A 24,919-nucleotide genomic window follows, 5' to 3' on the forward strand; every position below is an offset into this window, starting at 1 on the left:
CCTAATCCCATGTGATCGCCATTGATTTTATCTTCCTAGATCTTCCCAAACTCAATGGGGTGGATGTTGAAGGTGCAAGAGCCTGTTTAGATCCAGTAATCATAACCTCTTGTCACTCTGGATCACAGGAGAATGACCGACAAACCAAAGAAGTGATGTTGATCTTTCCATCAGACACGTTTTGGGATGTCTCCCTATTTGGTGAATGTTGTTAAAGTAGTGTACGAGTTCCATTTCACCACGCCCCCAAATAGAATCCAGGATGGTGGAGAGTACAATCAAGCAAAAACCTATAATGCTATGTTATTCCATAATGATGATTGACACGTTTCATATCTAACCTTTTATAGCATTGGTCAATCTAAGGGATTATGAGTTTACTACATTGGTCAGTATTGATAATTCCGATCAGTCACAATGATAGAAAAATTACCCTTAACATAATAATCCTATTCGTATCAGGCATGGGTTGTTGTTGCTCCTCTACGTTTTCTTTTTTAAATTTGTTTTTCCAATTAACATTTGTAGCACTTTTGGCTCAGTGCTAGCAGTCTCGCATCTTGGGACCGACGCTTGTGAGCTCAATCTCCAGTACAGCATTTGAGCATGTAATCTAAACTCTCATTCAAGTGCGAGAGACTGCTGTACTTGCATGAGTTGCGATCTTTTGGGTGAGACATTAATCTGAGTCACTCGGGTAGATGTGCAAGATGCAATGGGACTGTTTGAAAATTACAGGCGAGTTCCTCTAGCTAGCATTCACCCCTCTGTCAACTGCACACAAAAAAAGGTTAATTGATTATCACCATTGCCTTCTGTGTTGGCTCACTGCAAACTGGCTGCCACAGCTGCTCACAAAACAGCAGTGACTAGACTTCAAAACTAATTATTGGCTTTAAAATGTTTTCAGTACCCTGAGGTGCATGAAAGGTGCACCAGAAATGCAAGTAGCCTCTCGTATGTAATATTTGTGAAAATTGGTTTCTGAACCATCAAAAACAACCTACAATACTTTGTTCTTCAGCTAATCATTTGCCTGAGACACCAAACATTGACCTGATCCTCTAATCTGAAGTCTGACTCCTCAGACTTGATGTTTTTGAAGAATATTCTTGTTGTTTGTGTAATTGTATGTCTGTGTTATTGCAGCTCAAACAAACTGAAACATTCACAAATCTGTTGAATCTTTTGTAATCGTTTTAGGGAGAACATTCTAAAAACTGCTAAAGCTTTGGTGGAAGACACAAAGTTGCTTGTATCTGGAGCTGCTGCGAGTCAAGAGAAGTTGGCGCATGCCGCACAGTCCTCAGTTGTCACCATTACTCGATTGGCCGAGGTGGTGAAGTTAGGAGCTGCAAGCCTGGGCTCTGACGATCCTGAAACCCAGGTTAAAAGCTTTCCGTACATTCCACCTCTTTCTTAGCGTGATCCGTTGAACTTGAGCTGCAATGGGCAACTTCCAATTTTCCCCCAGAAAATTTTTTTTAAATTTCACTCATGGGATGTGGATGTTAGTATCAATGTCAGCATTTGTCGACCATCCCTAATTGCCACTGAGAAGCTAGTTAGCGAAGTTCTTCCACAGTTCTGTTAGATAGTGTTCCAGGAGGTTGACTTCTTTGTGCCATATCTAGCAACCCAGCTGAAATCAGCAGCATTAATTATTAACCAAGGCAATGTTTTAAGCATTCACCCATCACCAGCTCCGTTCTCTGGTGCAGCCAGATTAAACATTGACAATGTTTCTGTATTTTTACTTGTGCAAGTGTGCTTAAATTCTGGCCTCCTGTGTTTGCGAGTAATTTTGCATGTTTTAGAATGCATAAACTCCAGAATGATTCTAATTACATTGGCTTGTTGAAGTATTTTCATAAACATGAAATATGTGCAGCTTTAATCAGTGATTTAATACAAGTCTTTACAAAAGCTGCAAATATTTATATAGGGTTCTGCCAATACTTTCTCAAATTAAAGACAAATTAGGTCAATCACATTGCAGTATTTTGAAATAAATACCACGGTATACTGTAGTATTTTCTATAATCCAGTTTTATGATGTACAATTAATTTCATGTCAACTTACTTTTACCAGTACAATTCTACTGGAGCAGTAATAAATTGGCATCCTGATAATATAACTTGCGATAAAACTGGATTTTTAATTCAGCTTGTCTTTTTATCCAGTTCTGTTTTCAATTGTAATGGCTGAGAGTTCATGTTTTGGTTATTGTTGGGTGGTGTCCTGTTTTGGAGAGCAGTCATTTAAAAATACATTTCTTTTGTCATCTGATGTGCCGAAAAGTGCATTTTATTTGTAATCAGTCTATCATTTTTTGTTTTTCTTAGGTTGTACTGATTAATGCAGTGAAAGATGTAGCCAAGGCCCTGGGAGATCTTATCAGTGCTACAAAAGGAGCATCAGGAAAGGCTTCAGATGATCCATCCATGTACAATCTCAAGAATGCAGCCAAGGTATTTCTGGAATCAATATCAATATTCGGTCTGATTCAAAGCTATTAGCAACTGTTTTCCACCTGCAGCCCAAATATTCCTCCCAAGGCCAACAACAGTTCTCAAGCATCAGTAGCCATCTGGTACTTGCTTTAACATAACCATTATTCTTGTGTGAACCAAGATGAGGACAAGAGGCTAATCAATGAACAGGTGTATACAAGCAAGCCCTATCGGTGTCCTCACCTGCTTACACACTTTATTGACCATTCTTCCTTTTTTCCAGCTAATTACCATTAAGGCAAATTAAAAATTCTCTGTGATTGACCTGTGAGCAGGCATCAGTCAGTATAAGCAAACTTGGAGGTGCTTAATACGGGAAAAAATATCCCATGGTACTTTAAGTGGAAATAGATACTGAATATGTGATGTAATTAGGATGGGGTGGCAAGGTGGCACAATGGTGCGCACTGCTGCCTCACAGCGCCAGGGACTTGGGTTCAATTCCAGCCTTGGGTGACTGTGTGGAGTTTGTACTTTCTCCCTTGTCTTGGGTGGGTTTCTACCTGTGTGCTCTGGTTTCCTCCCACAGTCCAAAGTTGTGCATGGTTAATTTGATTGGCCATGATAAAATTGCCCCTTAGTGTGTGCCGGTTAGGTGGGGTTATAGGGAAAGGGCAGAGGAATGGGCCTAAGTAGGGTACTGTTTCAGAGGTCGGTAAAGATCGATGGGCTGAGTGGCCTCCTTCTGCACTGTGGGGATTCTATGATAGGTTCCCAAAGGAATTGCTATATAGACAAGTTTTGAGAAGAGAGGAAGCAGGTAGAGGAATTTAAGAAGGGTTTAACAGGGCAAAGACAGCGGAAGGCTTTACCATCAATGGCAAGTTAGGTGGGGACAATGCTAATTAGAGGGTGGAGGACTTGGAATCATAAGGATGGAAGAGGCAACATTTTGGAGCAATGCTGTGGGAGGTTTTTGCAGACAGTGATGAGGATTTCAAAGTCCATACAGGTGGTGGGACAGTGTAAGTTGAGCATTTGAGTGATACATATGCAGACCTAGTGAGGATCTAAATGAAGGCAGTCAAATCTTGGGAGTTTATGAAAGTACTTGGGAGAGTACTTGAGGAGGGTGTGAAGAGATACCAAATCTGAAGAGTAAATTAGGGTTTTGGCTGTGGTGGTAATGAAGATGGGGCAAAGCCGGAAACCCAAGGGAGGTAGAGTGAAGTGGTTGTAATAGTCGGAATATGAGTTTAGAAATTTAACACTGGTGAGAAGAGTACTAATATTATGGGCTATCTGTGCCTGGGTGAGCAGCTGGCAAGGGTGGTAGAGTTGATAGTAAGTATACTAATTCATTTTGTTTTTAACGGGGACTGAATAGATGGGCTTTGATCATTCTAAACTTCGCTCACTGTCAAACAGGCACCTGACTGCACATAAAAAATTGTAGATTCAGGGAATGTTATAATAATGAAGAAAAGCATTTCACACAGACTAGAATTGACCATGTGGGATGCATGAGGAGAAGGCATCCAGCTACTGTACCCACTGTTGGATTCTGAATTAGTTTTGACCCCCTGAACTTTCTGCTCTACTTCTCACTAGCCAGCCTCACCCTAAATAGCATGTTAAAATGAAATGGATAGAGGCATGTTTTGTGAAAAAGAAAGGTTTTTCCTTAATTTGGAAGTAAAATTTTTGCAAAATCGCCAACTAAAATTGGGCTGTGCCACTGATATTTTGCGTTCCAAAGTAGTTGATTAAATAGCCCCACAATCTAGGTATCCAGTGGCAAAATGGCTGCCAAACCTCAATCACTGCTCAGTGATTTATCTGGAAAGCCTACTCCATCATGAAAATCTATAAAGTCATACAGTAACCTTTACAAACTATCTATTACGGTGACTACTATTTGCACTCCCCCTGTACTGTAACTTGTTTTAATATGGCTGGCTCAATGGTACGTTTTTATAGCGTGGGCATGTTTCAAAATAATGCACAAAGGTAGATGAACATTCATTGTGGCATTTGAGGTGATCTTTATGACAATAATGGTTTTTCCAACTTTAATTATTTTTAAACTAATCGGTCTTCCAGTTACTAACTCTTAACAGCACTTAGCAAGAAATCAAGCTTTAGCAAAAATCTTTTCACGAGTAACAAGTTAAAATGTTGAGAATGATAGTATATCAAGAGTAGCCTTTATTAACAATGACATTTTTCTTGACAGTTATACAATAAGAAGACAAAACTTGACTATTTAGTTCTAATATCTGTGCTTTTGTATCCTGTCAGGTTATGGTGACCAATGTGACCTCACTACTGAAGACTGTAAAGGCTGTAGAAGATGAAGCTACTAGAGGAACACGAGCTCTAGAAGCCACTATTGAGCACATCCGTCAAGAACTAGCAGTACGTATTTCACATTCAGCCATTTTCTATAATGGCAACAGAGTTCTTCGTTGAAACAATACCTAATTCCGATGTCAAATTAAGATTTCAGATGTTTCTACATTTTTACTCCCTCCTATCTTACTAAATTATCTTGCTGATTTTGTCCTTAGTGAGTATTTCTGTATACTGTGACGGAAATAGTACTTTCAGCATTGATAGTATTACAATCCCAGTTGATATTTTAACTAGGACAGGAAGATTCTAGAATGGAACACTGGCTCAAAAGATTGTAATTTCTATTTTTTTTTATAAAACATGGAGGAGCGGAGTCACAGGACAGGTAATCGGTTTTAACAAAAAAAAACATTTATTAAACATTAAAAAATTGGGTTATCATACAATACTTGTTTACTGCCCCCTTAGCTTAACCGTGACACACAGATACAGTGGCACAGTGGTTAGCACTGCTGCCTCACAATAGCAGGGACCCGGGATCAATTCCAGCCTTGGGTCACTGTCTGTGCAGAGTCTGCACATTCTCCCTGTGACAGCGTGGATTTCCTCCTGATGCTCAGGTTTCCTCCCATAAGTCCAAAATGATGTGCAGGTGAGGTGGATTAGCCATGTTAAACTGCCTCTTAATGTTATTGGGCTACAGGGATGGGGGCTGATGTGGTTCTCCGTACTGTATTTTTCTGTGATATTAAGAATAGGTTACAAAGTACATTTTAAGCTACAATGGTCTCATTATTGCAAAGTCCCTTTTCAGCACACAAGATTGCTGTGGTTAAATGCCCACACTCTGCTCTGAATCCAAGATAGTGGGCGGGATTCTCCGACCCCACGCAGGGTCGGAGAATCGGCCGGCAGCGGCGTTATTCCCGCTCCCGCAGGGTTTTTAAATCTCTGACCGGCCAAAAACCGGCGCTGTGCAAATCCCGCCGGCAGCCTCTGAAAACAGCCGGCGCCGGCGGGATGTCATTATATTTTTAGATTCCACAAATCTCTGGGCCGAAGTCCCGCCGACGTGGCCACGGGTCACGTCGGCGAAAATCACAGTTGCTTTAAAACGTCGTCAACCATTGATGATGGTTGACGCCGTTCAGTGTCGGGGGGTGGGTTGCGGCATCGGGGGGGGGGGGTGGGGGGGTGGGTTGCGGCATCGGGGGGGGGTGGGTTGCGGCATCGGGGGGGTGGGTTGCGGAATCGGGGTGGGTTGCGGCATCGGGGGGGGGCGGGTTGCGGCATCGGGGGGGGGCGGGTTGCGGCATCGGGGGGGGGGCGGGTTGCGGCATCGGGGGGGCGGGTTGCGTCATCGGGGGGGTGGGTTGCGGCATCCGGGGGGGGGGTTGCGGCATCGGGGGGGGGGGGGGTTTTGGGGGCAGCGGCGTGCAGAGAGGGGGGGCTACGGATGCCCTGGGCCAACGCACCGTCACCCCCCCCCTCTGAACGCCGCTGCCCCCTACCCCAACCACCCCCCCTCACCACCCCTACCTCCCTCCAACGCCCCTACCCCCCTCCCCACCACCCCTACCCCCCTCCCCACCACCCCTACCTCCCTCCCCACCACCCCTACCCCCCTCCAACGCCGCCCCCCCATCTCTCGCAACGCCGCAACCCCCCCCCCCCCTCAACGCCGGGTCCCCCCCCCCCCTCAACGCCGGTACCCACACCCCGTCCCCCTCCCTCTGAAGGCCGGTACCCACACCCCCCCCATCTCTCCTCCTCCCCCCTTCCTTCCTCCTCCCCCCCCTCCTCCCTCCTCCCCCCTTCCTTCCTCCTCCCCCCCTTCCTTCCTCCCCCCCTTCCTTCCTCCGTTAGTGGGGGGGGGGGGTGCGGCGTTTGTGGGGGGTGGGGGGGTGCGGCGTTGGAGGGGGGTAGGGGTGGTGAAGGGGGTAGGGGTGGTGAAGAAGGGGGGGTTGGGGTAGGGGCAGCGGCGTGCAGAGGGGGGGCGACGGATGCCCGGGCCAACGCACCGTCGCCCCCCCTCTGCACGCAGCTGCCCCTACCCCAACCCCCTCCCCTCACCACCCCTACCCCCTTCACCACCCCTACCCCCCTCCAACGCCGCACCCCCCCACCCCCCACTAACGCCGCACCCCCCCCCCCACTAACGGAGGAAGGAAGGGGGGGAGGAGGAAGGAAGGGGGGGAGGAGGAAGGAGGGGGGGAGGAGGAAGGAAGGGGGGAGGAGGAAGGAAGGGGGGGAGGAGGAAGGAAGGGGGGGGAGGAGGAGGAGAGAGGCGGGGGTGTGTGGGTACCGGCCTTCAGAGGGAGGGGGACGGGGTGTGGGTACCGGCGTTGAGGGGGGGGACCCGGCGTTGAGGGCGGGGGGTTGCGGCGTTGCGAGCGTTGGAGGGAGGTAGGGGTGGTGGGGAGGGAGGTAGGGGTGTTGGGGAGGGAGATAGGGCATCCGTCGCCCCCCCTCTCTGCACGCCGCTGCCCCTCAAACCCCCCCCGATGCCGGAACCCCCCCCCAAATGCCGGAACCCCCCCCCCCCCCCAAATGCCGGAACCCCCCCCCCCCAATGCCAGAACACCCCCCCCCCCAAATGCCGGAACCCCCCCCCCCCCAAATGCCGGAACCCCCCCCCCCAAATGCCGGAACCCCCCCCCCCCAAATGCCGGAAACCCCCCCCCCCCCCAAATGCCGGAACCCCCCCCCCCCCAATGCCGGAACCCCCCCCCCCCCCCCAATGCCGGAACCCCCCCCCCCAAATGCCGGGTCTGTCTCTCTCCTCCTCCTCCTCCAAAAACGCCGGGTCTCACCACTTCCGCAGCTGGTGAAACTGACGCGTATCGCGTCAGTCAGCTGCTAGCCCCTCCGGGAACGGAGAATAGCGGCCTTAAAGAAGGCCCCGACGCCGGAGTGATTAACACCGATTTTTCTCGCCGGAAACCCACGTTACGACGGGCAACGGAGAATCCCGCCCAGTGTTAGCGAATTTCTCCTCTGAACCTCCCCAGATGATTGTCACATGAGAGTTTCCAAACTTCACTCCCAAAAACACACTTTAAAATCTTCTCTCACAATAATGCTTTCCATTCTGAAATCCAATCCAGGTTTTCACAATTACACTTTTAAACAAAACTTCCACTTTTCTTTTAACAGCATAACCAGTCCAGGACTTCACAACAACCCCTTTAGGATTTCTTTTTCTTTTTTTTAAATAAATTTAGAGTACCCAATTATTATATTTTTTCCAATTAAGGGGCAATTTAGCATGGCCAATCCACCTAACCTGCACATCTTTGGGTTGTGGGAGTGAAACCCATGCAGACCTGGGGAGAATGTGCAATCTCCACACGGACAGTGACCTAGGGCCGGGTTTCGAACCCGGGTCCTCAGCGCTGCAGTCCCAGTGCTAACCACTGCACCACATGCCGCCCAGGACTTCTTTTTCTTGACTGCTGTAAAACCTGGTCCCAATTGTTCTAACTCTTGATTCCCAGACTCTTAATAAAATGGCATCAAACATTTAATTTGCCTCTGAAGTCTGCTGTCCCACTTTAAATCTGGTCACTTCAATCGTCTCTTTAACTCCGATCACTTGTTTACTCTTCATTAAATTGTTCCGAACAATACCTTGTTCTCTGTGGGTGTTTTAAGGCACTCTTTCTGTCCCAATTACCTGGTTACCTGGACTGCAACTTGTTCCTGAGAAACTGTATCTTTGTGGCTCCCATTCTGCCCAGTCTTTCTTCTGGCAGAGTTGAGAGATGTTTACTTCCCGGTGTCCTGTCTTCAGCTGCAATATATCCAGCTAAAACTAAGACTTGAAAGATTTTTTTTTACCTTGGGGGTTGACGTATGGGGATTAAACAGTTTAGGCTTATACTCGGAGTTTAGAAGGATGAGAGGGAATCTGATTAAGGTATAAAAAATACTATAAGGGATTGATAAAGTAAATGTAGACTAAATATTCTCCCTAGTGGGGCAAACTAAAAAGTAAGGTTAAGGGGGGGGTTGTTGGGTTACGGGTATAGGGTGGATACGTGGATTTGAGTAGGGTGATCATTGCTCGGCACAACATCGAGGGCCGAAGGGCCTGTTCTGTGCTGTACTGTTCTATGTTCTAAGAGGTCACAGATGTAGGTTGAGAGGTGGTAGATTTAAAACTGACATAAGGAGGCACTACTTCCCGTAGAGGGTGATGAATTTGTGGAACTCTCTGCCCCATTGTGCGGTGGAGTCCGAATCACTAAATGGTTTCAAGAGGGAAATGGATATATTTCTGATTTTACCAAATGGGTTAAAGGGATATGAAGAACAGGTAGGGAGGTGGCTTTGAGACCAGGAAGAGGTCAATCATGATCTGATTAAATTACGGAGCAGGCTTGAAGGGCTGAATTGCCAACTTCTCCTAATTCCTATGTTCTTTACAAGGCCCCCCAGTTGCTGGGCAACCACTGCTACTTTATTTACTCTTCCCTCTCTACGCACAATAGAATCATAGTTGGAGCTTAACCAACCCCCACACATACATGAATAATGTGGATGGTCCAGGTTGTGTTTACTGACCCTCCTGTCATCCATTGACTGCAACCTATTGATTGCTAGGCTGCTTTATTTTGTGGGTGAGGATGGGGAGTTGGGGAGAAATGAGTTGCATATGTTTAATCTTTTTTCCTCAGTTCTCTCTTGTAGACATTAATCTTGGCTAGGGTAGAATTTACAGAAGCCAACCTCCCAGTGTGCCTCCTTTACATGCAAGGCTACACTTGAGAGAGTAATTATCTAACAGGCATGAAAGGCAAGTCTGATCTTATCCTGGATATCAATGAAAAGTGAGAATCCTGACTGATTCTCTTACCCTCCCATTTTTCCTCCTGTTTCCCACTCCACTGACCATGAGCCCCCCCAAGACAAAATTTTTGCATGCGTTTTAAGAGGAAGGCCTTAAAGGCTGTGAAAAGATCTGACTTCTGCATATTCTTTGTACCTCTGAGAATTATAAATAATCCATTAAAAACTGATGCGCTCTTTTGTGTGACTCAAAAGACATCGGGGGAAATTGAAGCTTTGCAAAACTATTTTTTAAAACCTTTTGACTAAACTTCTTTTCTATTCCTTTAGGTATTTTCCTCAGCAAATCCACCACCTAAAACATCTATGCCAGAGGAATTCATCCGGATGACCAAAGGCATTACTATTGCCACAGCTAAAGCTGTTGCAGCAGGAAACTCCTGTCGTCAAGAGGATGTTATTGCCACTGCCAACCTTAGCCGCAAAGCTATCGCTGAGATGCTTCATTCTTGTAAGGTATCTAATAACCAATACATTGGTTGTGAAGTGCTTGTTCAGCGTGGAAAAGAACCCAAAAGAAAAAGGCTGTTTGTGCATTTGGAGAGAATGCCCTTTATTCAAAGTATTCCTGCTATTTATAAAAGGAAAGATTTTTTCTGGAAATTTCTTCACATTTTTTAAATAGGCGCTTTGCAAACAGTGGAAGAAGGTTGAACTGACCTGAGAGCCCCTTGAAAGCAGTGCAACATCCATTTTGTTGGATTAGAATACAGATTTCCTAACCTTCACCATAGTTCCCTGGATATAATTGCCTGTGTCAATCCGAAATGAAGTTCCAGCTGTTTGTGATGCAGCTACAAGGTTTATCCTTGCGACTGTCACTGGAACAGGAGGGTGGGAAACCTACTCGAGGATTTACACATCATCACCACGATTTGTTTTTTTAGGACCAGTATGAAGAAGATAAGTTTCTTACCGGGCCTTGGAGCAACCATTCTTTATGTTGTGCGGTTAAACAAATTAACCATCCTAATGAACTAAGAGAGCAACAAAGCCAATAACTGAACTGTTGGTGCCTCCACAATAATAGTGGAAAGTTTAATTTAATTTGCCGTCGTCCCTGTGGACTGTAGGCCCTGACTGGTGATAATTTAACCTGAGGGCCACCACACCTCGGGCGAGGGGCAAGGTTGAGAAGGCAAGGTTCATGGATAACCTCAGGCGGTACCGGAATTAAACCCATGCTGTTGGCGTCGCTCTGCATCACGAACCAGCCATCCATCCAACTGGGCCAACATTTATTGTCCATCCATAATTTCCCTTGATAAGGTGGTGTGAGCTGCCTCTTTGAACCTCTGCAGTCCGTGCTGTAGGTCGGCCCACAGTGCTGTTAGGAAGGGGTTCCAGGATTTTGACCCAGCGACGGTGAGGAAACTGTGATATAGTTCCAAATATGATGTGGGTTGCTGGGAACCTTGCAGGTGGTTACGTTCCCATGCATCTGCTGCGCTTGTTCTTTTGGATGGCAGAGGTTGCGGGTTTGGATGTCCTATCATAGGACTCTGGAACATTAGGCGCGATTCTCCGACCCCCACGGGAGAATCACGGGAGTGCTGGGCGATTGACGCCATGCCGCCCTGGCACCCGCACGCGATTCGCCCCCCCCCCCCCCCCCCCCCCCCCCAACCCAAAACAGCGTGTCGCGTTTTGCGACAGGCCGCTCGGAGCGGCAATTCTCCGGCCTGGATGGGCCGAGCGGCCTGCCTAATCCGACCGGTTCATGCCGGCGCCAACCACACCTGGTCGCTGCCGGCGTGAACACGCGCGGCCGCTGCGTGTGGCGCCTGTGGGGGGCGGAGGGAGGATCGAGCACTGGGAGTTGCTCAGGAGGTGTCTGGCCCGCGATCGGTGCCCACCGATCGTCGGGCCAGCGTCTCTGAAAGACGCACTCTTTTTCCCTCTGCCGCCCCGCAAGATCACTCCTCCATGTCTTGCGGGGCGGCGGAGGGGAGGACGGCAACCGCGCATGCGCGGGTTGACGCCGGCCAACCTGCGGATGCGCGGGTGACGTCATTTAGGCACCGCCGGCCGCATAATTTACGCAGCGCCGCTTTGACCCGGGCGTTAAGGCCCAGCGCGCATAATTGACGCGGCGCTGCTCCTATCCCCCTGGGGGTGGGAGAATAGGGGGCGAGGAGCAGCCTCTGACGCCAGAGTGAAACACTCCGGTTTTCACTCCGGCATTGGCACTGTGTCGCCCTTTGGGAGAATCGCGCCCATTATCTCCCCAACGTTTGACAATAATGGGAAACCAAATTAAAACTATAAGCAGTAAAGCAGAATAAGTGCAGCTGCTTCTACTCGTTGTAGCACTGATCTTTCCTTGTCAGAGATGAAGCAAAACAAATTTGTGGAAGGTGGTGCTCGCAAAAATTGAAAACGATGAGCTAATAGAAGGCTCCTGTGAGAGTCGAGCCAGGTGATTAACAACATTTATTATTGCATGTTTTTATAGCAAGCAGCCTATCATCCAGAAGTGCCCAGCGATGTTCGTACCCGAGCCCTTCGTTTTGGCAAAGAATGTTCTCAGGGTTACCTGGCCCTACTGGAACATGTACTTATTGTAAGTAATCATGAAATGTATGTTGTGGTGTAAATTCTTAAATAACTTATTTTCTCATCAGCTACTTCTATTCCTAATGTTTATAATGTGCAAACAATCCAAATTAGTTTTAGCTGTTTTTGATGAAAAAGCTTTTTCATAGATTTGTAAAGCTTAGAAGGAGGCTGGTCATTCCATGGGGCCAACCCGTTGACGGACCTATCTGATTTGTTCCACTCCATTCCTCATCGTCCCATAATTATTTCCTTTTCAAATGGTTTTCCTTTCTGACAGCCAATAGTGAATGTGCCCGACAGCACACTTTCAGGCAATATATTCTTGAACATAATAGTTCCCTGCATAAAAATAATTCTCCTCATTTTACCTTTGTTTGCCAATTATCTCATATCTGCATCCTCTAGTTACCAGCACCCCTTTATCAATGGAACCAGTTTTTCCCGATATACGCTATCAAGCCCCAACATAATTTTCAACACCTCTATTAAACCTCCCCTTAAACATTTTGACTCTTAAGGAGAACAATCCCGTTGTTTTCTAATTTCTCCACATAACTGAAGTTGCTCATTCCTGGTGCAATTCTAGAAGATCTTGTCTGCCACCCTTTCCACAGCCTTAATATTAATTCATCCAGCAAGCTTTATAATGCACAATTCGTTAAAGGTTTCTTCTCCCTTCCTTGTTCTGCCAATTATCTCCTTACCCCACCACTGAAGGCAGTGATGATTTGGGTCTTCCTGTGTTTAACTGTCCATTCATGTGTGTAGACAATGAGTGCTGACTATGATGTGAACCGGCTTCCGGTTGCGGCGATGCAGTGCTAAGCCGCACGTTCAGGCTCTTTTAAGGGCCCGCAACGGCGCTGCTTTGATTTTCCCCGTGTGGGAAAGCAGCCTCTGTGCTTGGCGGCCGGTGGATGGGCTGGACTAGAACTGGAGCGACCAGAAAATCAACTTTGCAGCAGAAGAAGGTGCGAGGCAGAAAGGACAAGATGGCGGCGGGCGGGGAACCGGCAGCGTGGCAGCAGTGGGCGAGGGAGCAGCAGGAGCTGCTGCTGCGCTCCTTCCAGGAACTAAAAGCTGAGATCCTGGAGCCGTTGAGGGCATCGCTGGACAGGCTCGGGGCGACTCAGACAGCTCAGGCGGCGGAGATTCGGGAGCTGCAGCAAAAGGCTTCGGAGAACGAGGACGAACTCCTGGGCCTGGTGGTGAAGGTGGAGTCGCACGAGGCGCTGCACAAGAAATAGTTGGCAAGGATGGAGGAGATGGAGAACCGCTCCCGCCGGAAGAATCTGCGGATTGTGGGCCTCCCGGAGGAGCTGGAAGGTTCAGATTTGGGGAGGGGTTTGTCAGTTGGGTGAGGCTGTTGTATGAGGCCCTGATGGCGAGTGTGGCCACGAATAAGAGGAGGTCGGAGTATTTTCGATTATATCGAGGGACAAGGCAGGGGTGTCCCCTGTCCCCCCCCCCCCCCCCCCTACTTTTTGCGCTGGCAATTGAACCCCTGGCTATGGCGCTGAGGGAGTCAGGGGATTTGAGGGGGCTGGTCCGGGGTGGGGAGAAGCACCGAGTGTCGCTCTACGTGGACGATATTTTGTTGTATGTGGCGGGCACGGTGGAGGGAATGTCGGTGGTGATGGGGATTTTCCGTGAATTTGGGGATTTCTCAGGGTATAAGCATAACTTTGGGAAAAGCAAGCTGTTTGTGGTACACCCGGGGGACCAGGAGGGGGGGTTTGGGAGGCTCCCGCTGAAAAGAGCGGAGAGGAGCTTCAGGTACTTGGGGGTTCAGGTGGCCAGGAGCTGGGGGGCCTTGCATAAGCTAAACCTCACAAGGCTGGTGGAGCAAATGGTGGAGGAGTTTAAGAGGTGGAACATGCTGCCGCTGTCTTTGGCTGGTAGGGTGCAGTCAGTCAAGATGACGGTGCTCCCGAGGTTTCTGTTCCTGGTCCAGTGCCTCCCCATCCTTATCCCGAAGGCCTTTTTCAGGCAGGTTAACAGGAGCATTACGGGGTTTGTGTGGGCACACGGGACTCCAAGGGTGAGATGGGTGTTCTTGGAGCGGGGCAGGGATTGGGGGGGGGGGGGGGGGGGGGCTGGCGTTGCCCAACCTCTGTGGGTATTATTGGGCTGCCAACGCAGTGATGGTGCGTAAGTGGGTAATGGATGGTGAGGGGGCAGCATGGAAGAGGCTGGAGATGGCATCCTGTATGGGCACGAGCCTGGAGGCACTGGTGACAGCGCCGCCTCCGCTCCCTCCAACGAGGTATACCACGTGCCCGGTGGTGGCAGCTACCCTCAAGATTTGGGGGCAATGGAGGCGGCACAGGGGGGAGGTGGGGGCCTTGATGGGGTCCCCGATACGGGGGAACCACCGGTTTGTTCCGGAGAGAATTGATGGCGGGTTCCTGAGTTGGTACAGGGCAGGTGTCAGGAGGCTGGGGGACCTGTCCATAGATGGGAAGTTTGCGAGCCTGGGTGACTGGAAGGGAAGTTTGGGCTCCCCCCAGGGGAACACCTTTAGGTACATGCAGGTAAGGGCGTTTGTCAGGCGGCAGGTGGCGGGGTTCCCCAGGACAGGGTGCTCTCGGGGGTGTGGGTTGGAGAGGGGAGGATCTCGAAAGCGTACCAGGTGATGCAGGAGGTAGACGAGGCCTCGGTGGAGGAGCTGAACGGTAAATGGGAGGAGGAGCTGGGTGAGGAGATTGAGTGGGGACGTGGTTGGATGCCCTAGAAAGGGTGAACTCCTCCTCTTCGTGTGCGAGGCTTAGCCTCATACAGTTTAAGGTGCTGCATAGGGCTCATATGACCGGGACAAGGATGAGTCGGTTTTTTGGGAGTGAGGACAGGTGTGTTAGGTGCTCTGGGAGCCCAGCAAACCATGTCCACATGTTCTGGGCATGCCAAGCGCTGGGGGAATTTTGGAAGGGTGTAGCAAGGACGGTATCGAGGGTGGTAGGATCCAGGGTCAATCCAGGCTGGCGACTCGCAATATTTGGGGTTGCAGTGGAGCCGGGAGGGCAGGAGGCGAAAGAGGCCGGTGTTCTGGCCTTTGCGTCCCTAGTAGCCCGGCGGAGGATTCTTCTTCAGTGGAAGGATGCGAGGACCCCAAGCGTGGAGGCCTGGACCAACGATATGGCGGGGTTATTAAATTGGAGAGGGTGAAATTTGCCCTAAGAGGGTCAGTGCATGGGGTTTTTCAGGAGATGGCAACCATTCCTAGATCTGGCAGAACGGTAAAATCAAAAGGTCAGCAACAGCAGAAACCCGGGGGGGGGGGTTGTCACTTTGTTTTGGGTTGAATCTTTGCCAACGACGGGCGTTTATTTATTTTTTCTCTTTTGTATACAGGGGGGGTTGTTCTTTTTGTTCTTAGAATTTTCTGTTACTGTTTTCTTTTTTGTGAAAATGTGAAAATTTGAATAAAAATTATTAAAAAAACAAATATGATGTGAACCACAACTGAGCTCAATATGGTCTTCAGCTGACATCCGTGCGTGCCATACAGCACGGTAGCACAGTGGTTAGCACTGTTGTTTCACAGTGCCAGGGTCCCAGGTTTGATTCCCGGCTTCGGTCAGTGTCTGTACAGAGTCTGCACGTTCTCCCTGTGTCTGCGTGGGTTTCCTCTGGGTGCTCCGGTTTCTTCCACAAGTCCCGAAAGATGTGCCTGTTTGGTGAATTGGACATTCTGAATTCTCCCTCTGTGTACCCGAACTGGTGCCAGAGTGTAGTGGCTAGGGGATTTTCACAGTAACTTCATTGCTGTGTTAATGTAAGCCTACGTGCTACAATAATAAAGATTATTATTTCAAGCTTTGCTGGACACTGATTTGGGGGGGGGGGGAGGGCTGATAATTTTTGTGGAGGAGCGGGTCCTGGCTGATTTTTCTATCATTCCCTGACCCAATGATGCAGATGGTAGTGCCCCCCCATATCTGTCGGTTTCAACGGTTCAACTTGCCGTAACCTGAGACTTGAGCCTGAAATTTGTTTTTCTGACAATGTTGTTGCTTTGCCCTGTTATATCTTTGTTGAATTACTTCTGTCTCTTTTCCTCCCACATTTCATACTTGTTTCTTCATTTTATTTCAAAGCCGGTGAGTAGCTTGAGTCACAGCAGTACTAGTAGCCTTGCTGTGCTCTAGTGTTATGCATGGGTTTGTCCAAATATAGAGAATTTGAGAAGTGATGTGGTATGGATCCTTCCTACGGGCAATGCTGCAGCTTCTTGTGATGTACTGCAGAGCTGCTGACTTCTACTGTTGCCAAATATGTGCAAATTCATGATTCCTGTGTCACCCTGTATTGGTCATGTAGAAGTTCTAATGTAAACCACGTTTACCGCTTTGAAAGCTAATGGCCACTTGCATGATGCCTTGATTAAACTAGCCACTTCTAATGGTGGAGGGCCTGATATGATCTGGACAATGATTTCAAAGAGAAAATAGGTGAACAGAAAAGAACAAATGATTTATTGCTAATTGATTTATTTGCAATTACATTTTAACAGTCTGCGCTTTTTTTCTCTAAGGGGTATATTAGTTTTTTTTTGTCCGACTAAACCTGTTTCAAGTGGAATCATTTCCTAGAATCTGAGTGGATTGTTCAAAATTAGGTTAAAGTTATTGTGAAGCTATCGTAGACCTATCCTTAAACTGTTCATTCAAGCATGTCTTTAGCTATCACTGATACCCCTTCAGACATTGGTTAAAGAAATTCTGCTAAACAAACACTGTACCGGATTGTCTTTTTCAGAAGTATGACTGTTCTGTAAGTTATGTGTTGAAGCCATGACTGGGTTGTGTGGGTTCCTCCGGGTGCTCTGGTTTCCTCCCACAATCCAAAGATGTGATGGATTGGGGATATGGAGGTAGGGTGGAAGAGTAGTGAGACTAAGTAGGTTGTTCCTTCGGAGGAGTCGGTGCAGACCCGATGGGCCGAATGGCTTCCTCCTGCACTGTGGGAATTCTTGTGGAAGTGAAAGAATGCTGCAATTAGCCTTCTCTGGGTTTTGATTCTGTTGTTTAAACTTATTTTGAAGAGGTTAAGAGGCCCATATGCCTACTTGCACCTGCATAACTAGAAAACAATTAATTTAATGGGAAAGTTTTGAATTGTTTTTTCGGGTGGGTTTGGTTGGATGTTTCCTGCTGGTGAGATTCACACCGCTATTTAACCACACTTAGTCATTTTTGGGCTCTTGGCGTTTGTCCCCAGTCTAGCCCCCACAAATTTTTTTTTAACACTGGAGCTGAACTCGCTGGCCAGACTGGCTCCTCTGAGATCAGGCTGTCATTTTGAAAGGGTGCACTAATCTCTTAATGTCCTCTACACCACCACAACCGCTCGCTGCCCCCCCCCCCCCCCCCCCCCCCCCCCCCACCGATGGCCAGTGTCACGCTCTACACAAATGGCCATTACCCCATGACACTCCACTAAGGGGTTGCTTCCTTTTTCAAGCCTACCCATGTCCCCTTTTGGGCCCTTCACTCCCGCCCCCAACCTTTCGGAGGCCCCTTCATACCCGCCTTTCACCCCACCCTTCATACTCCTCCTCGTCACCTACCTTTCATCAGCATGCCCCCGGCCCTTGACACTGCCACCCTGGCAGTGGCCCTGCCAGCATGGCAATGCTACACAGGTGCCTTGGCAGTGCCATGGTGTCAGCCTGATGATACCAGGGGGAGTGCCGGAGTGCCACCCTGTGCCCGATCACCCAGGGGTCTCCAGTAGCTTGGGAGACCTCCCAGCTGCTGTTCCGCCTGGTCCAAGTTTGTGTGGACCAGTACTAAATGGCGCCGGATGAGGCCAGTAGATCCAGGTAGCTAGTTAGATTCAGCGTACACATAGTTATACCGCCCATTTGCAACGTCTCGAGGGGTGTCACGACTATCTGGAATCCCTGAGAGGAATCTCGTGGCATTTATCGGCCGCGTTCCTTCCCGATTCAGGTGGGACACGGCTGGTAATTCCCACTTTATATTATGTGAGCATATATAATTTAACTCAACCTGAAGTAGTTCTTAATATCATGAACTAAATGATTGTTCTCCTATCTCCCCACAAATCATGTGGTATATTTGTACGCCCATCTGGCCATGCTTTTTTCCTGACCTGCATTGGTTTTATATGTGATATTTTATAGCATGTTTGTGTTTTGATCTCAAGCCAATTGCATGTGCTGTGTTTCTAAGTTATTGCAGTTTCTACCATGTCTGCATTTTAAGGGATTTATTGAGTTCCTTGGAACACAGGAACATGCTATTTTGCACCTTGAGCCCAGTTCCTCCATTCAATAAACCATGGTCATCTGCAACCTAACTCCATAAACCTTGTCTTTGCTAAACAGAACAAACAATGATTGGGAAATAGTGGAGACTAATCCTATAGAACAGCAAAATGTGTAGAATTGGTGAATGAGAGTTTGTGCATTGCTAGGTCAGTTCTTTGTTTCAGCTGGACTACCTAAGTACTGTAGCAACTTGTGAAAGCTAATTACCGTGCAGGTGAGACATCATCTGCGTTTAGGCAAAAACTTAAAAATAGGAGTTAAATTAAAGTGCAACGGTCCCTTGGGGGTCATGTACAACAGTGATCAAGTGGGTGGTTAAATGTGATATTAGGAGGAGCTCCTTCTTCACATTTAGGCACGTTATTTACCTTTGTTTGCAGGTAATTTTTATGACTGGATTCCCGGAGTTCAGCCCAAGAAGGCACTTGCTGCTTTGGCAAACCAGTGGGCCTAAAACCTACTTCAGGTGTGATTGGAGAGTGTGACTAGTTTGTCCTGGGCCAATAAGGCAGGCGGTGAAGTTCTGACTGGAAGTCTACAATCCCTGCATTCCATTTTGGGATCTTGGGTTTCTGCACAGCTCCTGGCAAAAAATATGTTGTTGCACAATGCAATTTGATCCTGCCGCACAAATGAATTATATGACTCTATTGTTTTTGAACTACTTATTCTTCCTCTGTTAAGTATTTTTTTAAAAAATCTATTTTCCAGATTCTTCAGAAGCCATCAACGGATCTCAAACAGCAGCTGGCAACATATTCAAAACGTGTAGCTGGTTCTGTCACGGAGCTCATCCAGGCTGCAGAGGCCATGAAAGGCAAGAGAACCTTCTGCATTTTAATTAAATTATTGGAGCTACAGGCATTATTATCAAAGTGCGTAAAGAAAAAGCACTCTTTTAAACAGCCTTTAATGAAGTGCATGACCAAGTATTATGTCGTGTATTGGTTTGTGTTGGGCTCAAATGTACTGGTGATGTGATCTGGGTATGAAAATTCTCATGAGCCATCTCGTGAATGATCGAATGTTATAGCCCAATAGTTTAACATTCACATTTTTCTGTCGGGGACAGCCACAACTGCCCTCATTGCCAGCGTGTTACTGTGTTTCGTAGTTCTGCTCGCACCAGATTGGAATGTCTCATATTGAAACCTTATTTCATGCCGAGTTCGTCAATCTTGGCCAAGATGGTGAAATCACTGGTTTCCCTCCCTGTGGATCAGGGAACCTTTTTGGGGGAGAAGGAAAAGGAGTTCAGTTACCCACCTGCCGCTGCCAAGTACATCTTTATCTCTCCCATTAATAGTTACAGTAAGAAGTCTTACAACACCAGGTTAAAGTCCAGCAGGTTAGTTTCAAATCACTAGCTTTCGGAGCAATGCTCCTTCCTCAGGTGATGAAGGAGCAGTGCTCCGAATGCTAGTGATTTGAAACAAACCTGTTGGACTTTAACCTGATGTTGTAAGACTTCTTACTGTGCTCACCCCAGTCCAACGCCGGCATCTCCCCATTATTAATAGCTACGAACAAGAGTCATATTAAACCTCAAAATGTTCTCGCTCCACAGATGCTGCCAGACCTACAGAGTGTTTCCAGAGTTTTCAGTTTTTCAGCTGAGATTATTCAGCATCCACAGTAGTTTGCTTTTATTTGTCTCTAGCATTTCTTAGTTTACCAACAGGGAATTGGCAAAGAAAGAGAAAAGAAAATAACCTAACAGGCAAAGAGGTGAAGGAAAATTGCAAGGAGAAGAATAAACACAGCTTAAGAATAAAAATCTCTGACATCAAAGAATCAAGAACACAAAGCAAAAGAGAACAATTGGATAATTTATTCAATTTGATCAATTAACTTTGACTAATTAAAATTTAAATAATTGGGATATTCTCAAGAAATTGAGGTTGTTGTAGGATTTATGTATAAATTGACCTGAGGTTTCCCTGCTCGGGCAATCTCTTGTTTTAGTTGAACAAGTAAATTAAATAAAATAACCCATCGTCTTTAGTTTCAGCTCACTCGACGGATTTCTTTTTCTTTTGCAGGCTAAGTGAATTTAGACATCAGGCATTTGTATTGGCAAAACGTAGGAATTCTGTTGGGTGTACTCCAAAGTAACAAAATTAACATTATATGGTTGTGTGTTGGAGCTTGAAACCACATAGGAAGGAAATTTATACATCACAAATTCTTTTGGACTGAGTTAATGTCATAAATTAAAAGGCTGATAATTTGATGGTGCCCTTCAGTTTTCCAAGATACACCAGTACATAATTTATAATGATGTCGTCATTTTACAGCCCGACATGTCTGACTGACTTCTTTATATGGAATTTTTCTGTGACCCGTTCCCCAGCCACAAAGCGCTGGAGGAAACTATGTGCTGAAGTAGATAATAATGTGCTGGAGGGTTTTGTTTAGTTGTGGATTGTGGCCGTTTTATGTCAAGTTTTCTATGATTCATGTTAACCTGTTACAGACTGGTGATTATGGTCTGTTTATTTTTTTTAAATCACTGTTTGATTTTTAAAATGCAGCCTTTTCACTGATGCTACAATCATCTGAGTTGATGACAACACTAGTGGTATTATTGCAAACCTAATTTAAAAATAATAAGTCGGCTCAACTTTCTCAGGAAAACAAACTGCCTTGAATAAAATGGCTTCTATTTAATTCTCCAAATTCTGCCTGATTTTTTTAAAAAACAGAGTCAGGTATAATATGGATTTACTCCAGCTCCTCCTGCATTTTCCAATGATACTTGTGCATTGCCTCTGCACAAACAATTGAGCAGGCTGACCCCATCAATCCCTTCCATCTGTATGCTCTAAAGGCTCCTACAGATTCTAGATTTGTTTCTAATTTCTCTTTCCCACTCCATTGCTGGCTGCTTCCAATTTATATTGCTAACCACTAATGAAGACGAATTGGATAGCGCTATCGAAGAGCGAGTACAGGCATGATGGGCTAAAAGGCCTCCCTCTGTGCTATATAATTGAGAGAGAATTACAGAACACCACATTAATTTTGATCATGATAAAGGCTTTGTTAACCCCACCTCCCAGCAGATCTCTTGCTACAAGTATGAGCAATAGAGGTTAACGCACATCAAGAAGTTAGGCGGGAAGTGTGTTAGAAAGCATGGAGATGTGGAAAATGTAGCAGCAAGTTGGGAGCGAAGAGTAATTAACCACTTTCTTAAACTGCTCAACCTGCACTCTTCACAGAACTTTGGTTCCTGTCCTCAATTCAACCACACAGCTGCTAGTCAGCAAGAATAAGCATTTATATAAAAGTAATGTAGGACATTGCCCATAATGCTTGACAGAAGCATAATTAGACAAATATTGATTTATGACATGGACTTCATGTCTGGCTGCCAGACCTTCACTGTGGTCCACCCATGTCTCTGGGGTATTAGTTCCACAGCAACAGTGTCAGGGGGTACACCACGTATTGGGTTAAACGGCCATTGTGTTTTCTTGAATCAAATTTATTTATTAACGAGCTGTTATCCAGTCCAGTCATAATTACTGCACATGGCTAACACAAGAAAATTGTCAATAAAACCAAAAAGAGTGGCTAAGGTAAATGTTGGTCCTTTAGAGGATGAGAAGGGAGTCTTAATAATGGGAGATGAGGAAATGGCTAAGGAACTGAACAGGTTTTTTGGGTCGGTCTTCACAGTGGAAGACACAAATGACATGCCAGTGACTGATAAAAATGAGGCTATGACAGGTGAGGACCTTGAGAGGATTGTTATCACTAAGGAGGTAGTGATGGGCAAGCTAATGGGGCTAAAGGTAGACAAGTCTCCTGGCCCTGATGGAATGCATCCCAGAGTGCTAATAGAGATGGCTAGGGAAATTGCAAATGCACTAGTGATAATGTACCAAAATTCACTAGACTCTGGGGTGGTCCCGGCGGATTGGAAATTAGCAAATGTGACACCACTGTTTAAAAAAGGAGGTAGTCAGAAAGCAGGAAATTATAGGCCAGTGAGTTTAACTTCGGTAGTAGGGAAGATGCTGGAATCTATCATCAAGGAAGAAATAGCGAGACATCTGGATAGAAATTATCCCATTGGGCAGACGCAGCATGGGTTCATAAAGGGCAGGTCGTGCCTAACTAATTTAGTGTAATTTTTTGAGGACATTACCAGTGCAGTAGATAATGGGGAGCCAATGGATGTGGTATATCTGGATTTCCAGAAAGCCTTTGACAAGGTGCCACACAAAAGGTTGCTGCATAAGATAAAGATGCATGGCATTAAGGGTAAAGTAGTAGCATAGATAGAGGAAAGTGCAGAGGATACTGGAAGTCTGCAGAGGGATTTGGATAGGTTAAGTGAATGGGCTAGGGTCTGGCAGATGGAATACAATGTTGACAAATGTGAGGTTATCCATTTTGGTAGGAATAACAGCAAATGGGATTATTATTTAAACAATAAAATATTAAAGCATGCCGCTGTGCAGAGAGACTTGGGTGTGCTAGTGCATGAGTCACAGAAGGTTGGTTTACAGGTGCAACAGGTGATTAAGAAGGCAAATGGAATTTTGTTCTTCATTGCTAGAGGAATGGAGTTTAAGACTAGGGAGGTTATGTAGCAATTGTATAAGGTGTTAGTGAGGCCACACCTGGAGTATTGTGTTCAGTTTTGGTCTCCTTACTTGAGAAAGGACGTACTGGCACTGGAGGGTGTGCAGAGGAGATTCACTAGGTTAATCCCAGAGCTGAAGGGGTTGGATTATGAGGAGAGGTTGAGTAGACTGGGACTGTACTCGTTGGAATTTAGAAGGATGAGGGGGGATCTTATAGAAACATTTAAAATTATGAAGGGAATAGATAGGATAGATGCGGGCAGGTTGTTTCCACTGGCGGGTGAAAGCAGAACTAGGGGACATAGCCTCAAAATAAGGGGAAGTAGATTTAGGACTGAGTTTAGGAGGAACTTCTTCACCCAAAGGGTTGTGTATCTATGGAATGCCTTGCCCAGTGAAGCAGTTGAGGCTCCTTCATTACATGTTTTTAAGGTAAAGATAGATAGTTTTTTGAAGAATAAAGGGATTAAGGGTTATGGTGTTCGGGCCGGAAAGTGGAGCTGAGTCCACAAAAGATCAGCCATGATCTCATTGAATGGTGGAGCAGGCTCGAGGGGACAGATGGCCTACTCCTGCTCCTAGTTCTTATGTAAATGCTCTTGGTTGATCAGTTTCAGATGTAACTTTTTAATCTTCATTCTTTAGGTACAGAATGGGTGAATCCTGAAGATCCAACGGTTATTGCTGAGAATGAGTTGCTGAGAGCTGCTGCAGCTATTGAGGCAGCTGCCAAGAAACTGGAACAACTGAAACCAAGAGCTAAACCCAAGGTGAAAAAACACTCTCAGAATGATATTCAAACTGCAACATACATTTTTCCGGGGCTCATAGATCGAGTTCTCAATCTAACACAGCAAACATGGAATAATTTATTCTTTAAATAAATAGCTTTTTCTAGTAATGTTCTTCTCATAAATCACTTAATTGGACCTTACTAATGACTGGATGAATTTATCCAGCAATACAAACCAAATTCGATTCCCAACCTGTTAAGTTTGTTGACTTCAGCTGGGAGTGCTAGAGTTGACCTTGATGTCTTTATCGTTATCCAGTGAATGTAGCTCACTATGGAAGTGTGTGAGGATATTAGGAATGGACTGGATTGGTCCTGACTGTGATGCTCCCTGTCATCAGAAAACCTACTTGTAATTGTTGTAGAGACTTCCACATTTGCCACAGACGCTGGGTGTAGTACTAGAGAATGTCCTGTGCAAGATGATCTGTATGCCCAAGAATATAAAACCTTCTGAAGGAAAAGGAATGGGTGAGGGGAAAAGAAAGTACCAAAAATGCAGCATACTAACAACTCTGCAATTCTGTAATGGTTATATTCTGGACTGGCACCGAGGTAGCTTGATGATGACTATTAGTGAGTTACTGTACTACATGTAAAAGGTACTGTTGGCTCATTCTTATGAAGGTGAAACCTATGATAAAGTTGGCAGGAAGATGGAGAAATAAGGCTGTCAATTCAATCTGTCATTCTGCACCATCAGATAGGCTTGCGAGTCAGACTATTTAATTGGTGCTTGCATATGTTTTAGGGCTGGGGAAAGAAGTATGTTGAGTTGAATTTTAATAATAAAATTTAATAGTTTGGGTCAATGGATTATGAAGTACGTAACTCTTTTAGCCCTTAATGCTGTAGCAGTTTCAGAATTTTAGCTGTTGCAATATATCATTATCCCACCAGTTTCCTTTGGGGGTAAATCTCCATGAGTGGCTGTGACCTTACCTAACTGAGTGTTTTAATTTGTAAATCTCTGTGGGTTGGTAGAATATTTAATTGTACAATCCATCATCGATG

General features: G+C 46.3%; 1 protein-coding gene across 4 annotated transcripts in view; it reads left to right on the plus strand.

Moving 5' to 3' along the window:
* Positions 1-24,919, plus strand: part of tln1 (talin 1) — a 287,368-nt gene that overhangs the window by 253,827 nt on the left and 8,622 nt on the right. For 2 of the 4 annotated variants that reach the window (XM_038790732.1, XM_038790729.1), the window contains 8 exons: positions 1,204-1,387; positions 2,347-2,472; positions 4,756-4,872; positions 9,931-10,116; positions 12,116-12,223; positions 16,317-16,319; positions 19,226-19,331; positions 23,758-23,882. In XM_038790732.1, the coding sequence (XP_038646660.1) occupies positions 1,204-1,387; positions 2,347-2,472; positions 4,756-4,872; positions 9,931-10,116; positions 12,116-12,223; positions 16,317-16,319; positions 19,226-19,331; positions 23,758-23,882 (955 nt within the window). The remainder of the gene's footprint in view (positions 1-1,203; positions 1,388-2,346; positions 2,473-4,755; positions 4,873-9,930; positions 10,117-12,115; positions 12,224-16,316; positions 16,320-19,225; positions 19,332-23,757; positions 23,883-24,919) is intronic. The other 2 variants (XM_038790731.1, XM_038790733.1) reach the window with 1 other exon arrangement.

Source organism: Scyliorhinus canicula, chromosome 3 (assembly GCF_902713615.1).
Source record: "Scyliorhinus canicula chromosome 3, sScyCan1.1, whole genome shotgun sequence".
NCBI classification, from domain to species: domain Eukaryota; kingdom Metazoa; phylum Chordata; class Chondrichthyes; order Carcharhiniformes; family Scyliorhinidae; genus Scyliorhinus; species Scyliorhinus canicula.